General features: G+C 40.0%; 1 protein-coding gene across 1 annotated transcript; it reads left to right on the top strand.

Annotated features, from left to right (window-relative positions):
- The first annotated feature begins 5,483 nt into the window (after positions 1-5,483).
- LOC137916781 (claudin-4-like) lies at positions 5,484-10,618 on the top strand. Its single transcript, XM_068759744.1, has 2 exons — positions 5,484-5,964; positions 9,960-10,618. Exons 1-2 carry the CDS (start codon positions 5,484-5,486, stop codon positions 10,616-10,618), a joined length of 1,140 nt encoding a protein of 379 aa, XP_068615845.1.
- Positions 10,619-10,900: the final 282 nt, after the last annotated feature.

Below are 10,900 nucleotides of genomic sequence, written 5' to 3'. Positions count from 1 at the left end.
TAACTATTGTCAAATTATTAACTATTGTCCCTTTCAAGGTGTTAATTAGATAATGAGAGATTCAGATATCAGTGCAGCACTCATTGTCTGGTTCTAGCTGTCATTTACATGATGATGTCAATAAATATATTTATTAGATAGAATGTTAGAGTACAAGTACAGTCACACAGTAGCATGTATTACAGTACAAATAGAGTCAAACATCCTGTCTAAGAGGAGCATTTCAAAAAAGCCCTTGCGGTCTTGTGTCCGTTGAAAGTTATTAGTACATAAGGACATTATTACAGAAAGCAATAAAAAATATATAAAACAAACAAGTTTCTCATATAGAATTTCTTATGAATACAAAACATGTTCTATTATGTTACGTGTTAACCTTTGACTATTGGTTGAAATGAGAAAAAGAACATACACACTGAAAATGGTGAAAACGTATTGATAATTCACATTTACAATGATTACATTATTTCTTCACAACATTTCTTGCATAAATTTTTGACTTCTCTTATTTTAAACCGCATGATTGAAGTATTTATCTTTTATTTTAAGTATAAATTTACTATGATAAACCACAGCATGAAGCTGACTTTGATAAAGGTTTTATTTACATTTAATTATACCTATACTTTATTAACTGCACAGAAGCAACAGTGTTGTGTATACGTGTATTTTGACGTTAATCATGATGCCACCTTGAGCGAACTTAACCAAGACACATCGAGAGAAAGCAAATAGAAACACCTTAGCAGTTTTTTTTAAACAACGACCTTTTTAAAGATCACATTAATTAAATATTTTAAATAAACATTTCTGAGGGTGGAAATAAAAGAGATTGAATCTGACCTTGCCGTGATGTCAGTCCTTAAAGGTTGAAGGGGTGCAACTTCCGCCTCTATGGTGATTTTGGAGAAGCTGTGCAATCTGGAGTACAGGGGTCCCACTTGATTTATCAATACTATTTGATAGCAGCGTGAAGACGGCAAGAGCGAGATGTTGGTGAAATGCTAAATACTATGCCAAGTGATTCCAGTTGACAGACTCCAAAACGAGGGAATAGTGAGAGGGGGCCAAGAGAGGTAGAGGGAGAATCAGATTGTTCCAGAAATGAATAGAGGTACTGTTTAAGAGCCAAAACTGCCTTTAGGACTATAATGCTCCTATTTTATCCAAGGTAAGACTAGTAAAGCTACGCCGGCCTGTCTATAGAGATTAGGTTCCACACACGGGGAGGCAGGGAGGAATTTCAGCAATTAAGAATCAGAGGAGAGATGGTTTCAGGGTGAGATTAGTCCTGATGTGCAGGTCCTGGAAGGCTGCAGAGAGGCCCCATTAAGTCTAATGTGTAGCAAATTCAGGGCCCTTACAAAGCACTGGAATAGAGGCTGAATATAATATGCCTAAATAAAATCAGATCAATATAACTGGTTGTGCTAAATCTACCTGGTTATTTGAAACTTTGTGTTTTTGAGGGTATGATTCTGCTCATAAATCCGGAACGGCTTTGACTTTCCTCATTGAATCAGGTTTTTGAGAGGGAATGTTGCTGTTTTTAAAGCAACAGGTTAGAGATTTAACAGCCGCGGCCGTGAGAAAACGCCAACAGGACCTGAGGTGACATGTGCCAACAGGTAGTCTGAGGCGGGCTCTGTCTTCACAGTAACGGCTGGCTCTGGCTCTCATCCAAGTTTCCAGTCCTTCAGTATAACAGGCTGTGTCCTCATGCAGATAACAACCTGCAGTATTTAAAAAAAAATACTGCAGGTTAAAAATGATTGCTTTCATAGCTTACATTGCCGTGAATGAGTAAGTTACAAAACCCTGCATGTTGACATGAGCTGTATGAAACTTGCCTGTAGTATTTTAAGAGTCCAGTGTGTCGGCCCAGAAACATCATTCCGTAACACACCAGCATGGAAGGGGACTCACTCCGTCAGCAGATATGAACACCTCATCCTGAGGTCACAAAAGAAGACTCTTGCTCACTTTTAGTAGGTTATAATGGAAACAGCATCAGGAATATTATATATCACATTTTTAATCCTACAAACTGGGTCTTGAAGGAACACGGAGTGTGGAGTTCTATAAGTGTGTTGCTAATTTGTGCTTTAGTAAGAATTGTCCATAAATTACACTGTTTAGATTTAAAAAAAAAACTATAATTAGTTTCATGTGTCTGAGTGGGAAATATATGTGTGCAAGGGACGACTCCACAGACAACCCCGAAGCCATTGTTCCGGTACAGTCAGAGTTTCAGTTTAAGCAGTTAATACTGACGTGACCTCTTCTCTGACTCATGCGTGTTAGGATGTGACAATGTCACATGACACAAACAGTTATTTTGGTCTGTTAGTCATGTAATTACATGTCTGTTTTTTGTTTTTTTCCTCGTTCATCTCAAGACACTCTGGTTCAGATCTTTCCTGTTTTGTTGTTGCGTTGTTGTCTTTTAAACTCTATTTCTGCAGATTGCATCTTTTATCCAAACGAGAGTGTCAGGTAAATAAATATCTGTAAATCTTGTAGCATATATATGTAATCTGGGCTACTAATTATTAATATGACTACTACTAATAATACCAAACATAAACCGTTGTTCATGTCATAGCTGGTTTGGTTGTGAAACTAGGTGTGTCTGAGGGTTTGTGTTTTTGCCTGGGGACAATTTTCAGTTCCTCATTTGCACAGTTGTGTCACAAATAGAGATGAGTGCCTTTTAGGCTGTGGAAACAAATCATGAAAATAAATTATGTATCCGTATCATTTTATCAATCTGTTATAACACTATTCTCTATATTCTAGTACTTTGAATTTGAATTAGCGCCAGTTAAGATTATAGTGTGAAGGAAAGTACAAACTACAGCAGACCGTGGCTTTCCTTGGAAACCGGTCAGACTTGCTCTTGCACCAGCGACAGGTGAACATTTAGCAGGATGCATGTGGCTACATGTATAACTCTGGGGAATGATCTTATCAGGGGACCGCACCTGCAGCAAGCATGTTAACTCAATGAATAGTGGGATACATGGATTGAAATATAACTGAGGTGCCTGTTACTCTGAGAAAAAAGACTTGCATGTGTATTATCTGGTGGAAATAAAAGCTTGTACTTTTAGCTGCTGCTGGATAAAGATTGAAAATCCGAGCCCAAGTGACACACCGATCGTTATTCACCGAACACAACAGGTTCACAGGCATCACCAGCCAATCGTGTCTGCTGTTATGTTTCAAACTGCATGCGGTTTATTTCGACTGTCTTGCAAAACAAAGCATTTCACTGTGTCATCAACAGTAATTAGGAGAGCTTCCAAGATTACTTTATTAGTAGTAAATTTAATATTATTGCTATTTTTTACTTCCGCCAAGGAGGTCATGTTCTTGACGGCGTTTGTTTGTTTGTTTGTCTGTCTGTTAGCATGATTGCAGAAAAACTGCTGAATGGATCTTGATGAAAAAAAAATCTGAAGACAAGTCTTGCTCTAACTTAGATCCCATGAAATATTGAGAGTGATTCGAATACCTGTCTGGATACAAAAAATAAAATAAAATACATCTGGGTTTTCCAATTTACTTATAATTGAGACTTAAAAAAAATCTTATCTTGTAAAATATGTTTTCATTTCACTCACCAAAAATCACAGTCATAAAGGGGCGACATGCACTATCATGCAAAATGTCAGGAAAAAAGATGTCATTTTAACATGAAAACCCCATTTACGGATTTAAAAAAATCATTTTAAAATACACATCAACTCCGATTCAAGTTTACGTTTCATGGTTAGTGTATAAAGATATCAAGAACAATTTGCTAAAGGTATAATTTATGGTCACTGAATCTAAAAATGTACATAAAATCAAAATGAGACTATCATTTTTAGTGTAAATTGAATTATGAGGGGAATGAACTGCTTGTCGGAGGTTTGTGCTCTCTGACTGCTTTTCTAGTTAAGATTAATAAAATCTGGAATGACATCGAAGCATACCAAGTGTAAAATTTCACCACTTGAACCACCAAACTAGAAATTAAAAATGTGTCTTTCTTTTTTTTAAAACATGGGTTATAAAAGTAAAAAATTAACTAATTCAACAAACAAACAAAACAAATCGAATCATGATAAACCAGACAACACAAATTCAGATCATGTTAGATGGGGGGGGGGGGGGCATACAAGATGAATGAAACAAGAGTAAAAAAACATTTACATTTGTTTAACATCAGATTCAGACATGCACTAATAATCCACTACAACTGGGAAGCAACGTCACGCAAGCAAAGCAACAACCCAACTGAGCGAGAAGATAGAATGCAATGGTGGCCCCTCCTGCCTGTAGAAACTCGCAACTACAGTAGAATGCACAGCTTCGAGAGGGTGCGCATCTGTAGCAGGGAAGACACACAAGACTGCAGAGATGCTCATCCTGACCCCTGACCTCTGTTGGTGAAGACATAGCGCTCTTCTGTCGACCAGTCTCAACAGCTCTGTTGTTCAGCAGACAAGAAATGTAGGCGATATTCCCGCCTGTTTGATTATCCATCATGGCATGGATAGTCAAGAGCTTTTTGCCTCCAACATAACCTTTTTGTTTCCAGGTATAATATTTCCAGACATGTGAAGTGGAAACATGGAAATACAAGTCTAATAGTTTTACTTTTTTTTTTTGTCCCCGTTGATTTAAAAAAGCATTTAATGTCCGTAGTCTTATATTTTCAATGCAGTTTTATTTTATAAAAATATTTTGCCCTAAATTCTACACTTTAAGGGACAAATACCTCAAACACACTCAGTATCAAAGAGGCACACAAACTCCAGCCCTGACCTTTTTCTACCCAGGAGGGATTATGTCGCTGACCAACAGAAGACAAGGCCACTCATTGTTACTCTTCTCTGGCATCGAAATCTCATGCAGAAGGTGATTCAGCATATTCTTCAAGGTTGTCACATGCAAATAAACTCTGTCGCAAATTCACAAGACTTAAACTGCACCCTGGAGCAGCCATAATTTATATAATTTATAGTTTAGCCAGAATTGAGAACACCAATGATTACTGTAAGCATTTCTTATCAATAAATGGGATTTGAATTTAATGTCTTTCCAATCAATCTTTAAAATCTGTAAATATGAATCTTTGCCAATAAGTGTGATATCATCTAAGACTTAAGAGGGTGTGTGCTGTTAATTTCGGTTACATGCTATGCTAATAAAAATGTCAGATTATCCCCATTCCCCTCATTTGAGTGTGTTTTGAAGTTAAACATGATGCCACCTTGAGCAGACTCCACCTTCAGTCCACTAAGCTTTATAAAGAAGGTAGAAGCCGTTTCTCCCTCTCACTTACTCTCTCACTAAAAGTCTTACACGGGACTCTGAGCCAACGAGACCTGATATCGCCTTCATCGCCGGAGAGTTGAGCCTGCGGAGACAGAGGGCCTTCTATCCCTCCAAAAGAGTGCTGTTCAGCGCCTCCTCCATCCGCTGCTTTGACTATGTATTCCGCTGGCTTGGAGATCCTCGGGATGATCCTGGCCGTGGCTGGCTGGCTGGGGGTCATGGTAGCCTGTGGCCTGCCTATGTGGCGGGTGGCGGCCTATATCGGTCAAAACATTGTGATTTCGCAGGTGATCTGGGAAGGCTTGTGGATGAACTGTTCGGTGCAGAGCACAGGCCAGATGCACTGCAGGGTGCACGACTCCATGCTCGGATTGCCAGTGGACTTACAAGCAGCTCGTGCCTCGGTGATTGTCTCCATGGTGCTGGGCATTGTGGGTATCGCCCTGTCAGTAGCTGGTGCCAAATGCACCAACTGCAGCCGGGATGTGAGCAGTAAGCCGCGGCTTGTGGCGGCTGCTGGAGTAACCTTTCTGTCGGCTGGACTGCTCGTGCTGGTCGCGGTATCCTGGATAGCGCATGTCATTGTCCTGAGCTTTTACGACCCGATGATGGAGGAGACAGGGAAGAGGGAGTTCGGTAATGCCTTGTACTTTGGCTGGGCCGCCTCCTGCTTGCTCATTCTAGGGGGAGCCCTGCTGTGTTGCTCCTGCCCTCGCATTGCAGCTCCAGCGCAGAGCGGCGGAGGCTCCATGCCTTCACAGGGGAACTACTCCCCTGTCAAGACCGTGTCAGTCAATGGATACACCAGAAGAGACTATGTGTGAGCATTGTCGGAGCACACTGAGCTACCAATGCAAATGTATGGATGTATCAGTGTGTTTTTTTAAGTCAATTCTATCTAGTGTTGGGTTTTTATGGTGTCTAATCTTAAATAATTTACAGAATATCTGAGCTGACTATTTTTACATTTTACAAAATTTTAAATCAAAGATAATAATAAACTACTAATATTCAAGTTTTCTGCATTTTCCTGCTACAGAGTGAGAAATTGATGCATGACTTTATTCAGATATTTTATTTCAATGTAAATATCGGCGAGCAACAATGGGGGGCTTATGCTTCTTTTGCGCTATAGCCTGTCCGCAACGCGTGAATGAATCCGAGTCAAAGATAAGGTAACTGCACTCTAAGTGAGTCCAACCAGAGCCACAAAGGCCACATGGATCAGGCGCTTGGGAATTATTTGCTTCTCTTTCCATGTTGGGATGCACACAAAGAAAAGTCTGAATGTTAAGACTAACATGAAAATCTGACAAAACAAAAGCAGGATCTAAAAAAACAAAAGAAGAACACTTCAGTTCTACAGCAGCAGATAGCAGGATCAAAAGGCGTCCTTCATCAAGGACAAAATGTCAAGAGAAAAGACATCTTTGTATTTTATGCTTGCCTTAATTTGAAAAAGACCAACTGTATTTTATTGGAATTCTTTTTTTCCGATTCAAATTTTCGGTGTCTTTGAAATGTAGACATTGTTGCACCTGAAGATACATGAAATAAAAGGTGCAGGTTAGAGACCCTGTGTGAGGACGTCAGCGACCTGACGCTATTCTTACAGTTACAAGACAATACAATACAATATTTTCAGACCAGTCTGAAAAAACTTTGTTTCAATGTCAAGCTGAGCAATATTCCAGCTGGAAATTTAAGCAACTTGGGAAATACAATACTTTCGTAATTTTGTATATGTAGTTTTAATATAGAAGATGGAAGATATGAGTAGAGAAAGGTAATAAAGTATAATCACTCAAGTACTGTTATTAAAAAATTAAAAAGGTCTATAGATTTATGGTATTTGTATTTCAATATTTACATTTTTCCATTTCCACTTCTTCTTGTGCTTTTATGCATGTCAGATGCTAATATTACATTACTACAATTGAAAACTTAAATGACTGGACATTTTACTTTAATTATAGGAAATATAATCAAGTATGCTGAGATAGTCTCCAGCACGACCTGTGACCTGGAAATGGACAATGCGGTTCAGAAGATGAATGAATATTATATAAAATTATAAATGAACAGAGGACTATACTGATTCCTCGAAAAGCATTAAAGTTCTAATTTAATTTAAAAACAATTCTGAAATTTGAACTTTTTCTTTCCACCCTTTCTTTGCATTTTGCTAGTAAAGCTAACATTTGTGTACCTTACTAGTACACTTACAACAGTCCTTAAAATCTACATATATATATATATTATATATATTTTTATCTTTATACTTTGCTACTGTTGATCTGAGATCTTTCTCAGCATCTGGAAGATAATTCCACTTTCAGTATTCCCAGACTAATCAACAACAGATAGAGACTGGACATATTTTTCTTTCTCAGCTTGCTTTGGCTTGGGAAATGAGGTTAATGATCGAGCTTCTAAAGATCCTGAAGACTCCCTTCGAGTGGGACGCCGCTGGCTGTATTGTGTGTCAGAGCTCGGCTGTGCAGTCATGTGTAAACAGGAAAGTGCAATGGTCCAGTCAGCAATGAAGGCAAACGGCAATGTCTAATCAAACAGCAAACGGCTCCCACTTCATAACCACAACAGAACACAAAACATAATGTGAGTGTTAAAACGTTGAACCCTGTCACAAGTCCTGTACAAATAATTATAAACCTTTCAGAAATTAAACAGAAATTAAACATTTACATCTTTGGGTTGAGAAGTTCAGGCCATTAAAGCCCATAGGACCTTCTTACACAAAATGTGACGATTGTGTCATTTCTTTTGCCTAAGGTACCTCATGTTTCCTGTCAAAGCTGCTTTTCATTTTAATGTCTCTGTTATTTTTTTATCACAAAGAGCAAAAAGGAAGAGTCAGCTGGACTTGTTCAAGACGTTTCACCGCTCCTCCAAGAGGCTTCTTCAGTTCTGAGTGACTGCACCTGAAAGACACAGGACACTCCTTTGAAGACAGTAATGTCCAGGTTGCAGCCAGGGAAGACAGATGGTTTGAGAGAGGAGTCAAAGAAGCCATTTTTTGTGAATCTGGAGAAACCATCTCTGAACAGAGGAGGGGGATTAAGACGCCATCTATCAGCAACATACAATGCAGTATTGACCTCTGTCCCCAAAAGCCACAACCCCCCAGCTCAACATAACAGCTCACCTGGTGGGGGGGGGGAGACCACAACTACCGTTATGAATGCTAAAGACTCCAGAGCGGTCCTTTGTCTTCTGCTTTCTGCTGTATAAGTATCTGGACTTTCTACCAGTAATTTAGAACTAAATAAGCCTCTTGTATGAAGGTGAAACGTCTTCAACCAAACTTGAACAAGTCCGGTAGATTCTTTGCTTTTTGCTCTTCGTGATTTACCTCAACCTGGATGACTGAGAACCTACGCAGAGACTCCTTTTGTGTGTGTGTGTGTGCTCTGCCGATTGATTACAGTGATTGAGCAATAAGGGATCCAGGCTCGACTACAGATATGTATTCAGAAGGACGATTTCTGGAGCGTGTACAGATATGAAACTGATGCACTGTAAACAAGAGCAATGATCAGACTATCCTGCTCATTCACGCAGACACTTGTTTCAGCGTTCAAGAAATAGCCCCATGATATTTCTTTGCATGGTAACGTTCATGTATTATATGTACCGGTTCCTGGGATGGTTATGAACAAACATGGACACCTTTAGAGACACACACATTATTCACGTGCCTTCATCATGCAGATTGAAGCGGGTGCTCTTACTTGTTCAAATTCCCATGCCAGGCAGCTCAGAGGTTATTTCCTAATTTTGTATTTTCCAAATGGATTAAATTTTGGTTTGATATCTGCAGACTAGTTTGTGTGGAGGCAAAAACATATGATCCTTAACATGTCCGACTGTATTTCTATATCTTTTGTCAAATAAGTTGTGCCCTGAGAGTTACCCCTCTAAACTTCTACTGGTTAAAATGCTGAAAAGAACCTTTAGATAACTTTAATTTATATTTCAAATCCTGTGTAGCATCAATGACTGACAAAATAAAAATACAAACAGGAAGCCAAATACAGGAAATGAAATGTGCAGCCTTTCACAGAGCTACAGGTGTTGATTTAATCAAATTTGCCTGAAACACCAGAGCTAAAACACAACTTCTGATAAACACCATCCTCCTGCTAATTCTAAGGAATCCAGAAACTCTTTTCACAACTTCCAGTAATAAACAAATTACAAAAATAAAACCAAGAAGCATCATTTTAAACCTCTGATTATTTTGTCAGACAGCATTATAGTGGGAGAACTGCAGGCGTTGACACAGTGCCTTCCACAGTCCATCATTCATCTGTTGATCTTTGCCATGTCTGTTATCCTTTAACTAGACCTCAGATACTCTCGTTCTGTTTACCCTCCCCTCACCCAAATAGATGGAGCTACCGAGTTAAATGATTAAACTAGGGCCGTTTACATGCCAAGGCCAGGTTTTGGTGGGACAGAAGATGATTTGAGCGCTTCCCTGGCTAATGACTAAAAGACTCCGCCCTCTCCAGTAAGGAAAGCGACTGTTTAGGTGCAATCACCACTTTGGAAAGCACTCTGACAACTGAGAGGAGACTTCGCTGCACTTCGACTAACACCAAGTTCAGACATGCCTTCGGTGGGACTGGAGATACTTGGAGTGGCTCTGGCGGTCCTGGGATGGATCTCAGCCATCGTATCCTGCGCTTTGCCCATGTGGAGAGTGTCAGCTTTTATTGGGATGAATATCGTCACAGCGCAGATTACCTGGGAAGGCCTTTGGATGAACTGTGTGGTCCAAAGCACAGGACAGATGCAGTGTAAAATCCACAACTCCATGTTGGCTCTAACTGCAGATCTTCAGGCTGCCCGCGCCCTCACTATCATCTCCATTCTAGTGGGCATTGTGGGAGTCTTGGTGGGCATGATGGGGGCAAAATGCACCAACTGTGTGGAAGAAGAGTCTGCCAAGGCTCGGGTGATGATTGCCGCCGGCGTAACCTTCATTCTGGCCGCGCTGACCCAGCTGATCCCCGTGTCCTGGTCAGCCCACAGTATAATCATGGAGTTCTACAATCCAATGATAGCCGAGGCACAGAAGCGGGAGATCGGTGCAGCTCTTTACCTGGGATGGGCCGCAGCAGCGTTTCTGCTCATTGGAGGGGGCATCCTCTGTTCCAGTTGCCCCCCACAACCGGAGAAAAGATATGGGCCTCCCTCAAAGATGATGTACTCCCACACCAGATCAATCGCTCCAAGTGGCTATGATCAAAGAGACTATGTCTGAACTTTATCCTGATCTTTTCTCGTTACTTGCCACCATGGAATAGATTGCTCAAAGACAGGCGTGCCTTCGCTAATTGTGTGCTCAAAGTGGTCCAACAAAATGTTAGTGACGTGATGTTAGTGAGCTATATTATATGCTTTATGAAATTCTTTTTTTTTTTTAAGTGTGATCCCAACAGGTCAATTTGTAGTTAAACTTCCTTTAACTTTTTTTACTGTATGTTTTATGAATAAATTTAACATTTTGATTGACACGATCATGGAAACATGTTGGGAATCTGTG

This window comes from Brachionichthys hirsutus, unplaced genomic scaffold (assembly GCF_040956055.1).
Source record: "Brachionichthys hirsutus isolate HB-005 unplaced genomic scaffold, CSIRO-AGI_Bhir_v1 contig_1005, whole genome shotgun sequence".
NCBI classification, from domain to species: domain Eukaryota; kingdom Metazoa; phylum Chordata; class Actinopteri; order Lophiiformes; family Brachionichthyidae; genus Brachionichthys; species Brachionichthys hirsutus.
This window is presented reverse-complemented; position numbering and strand designations above follow the sequence as displayed.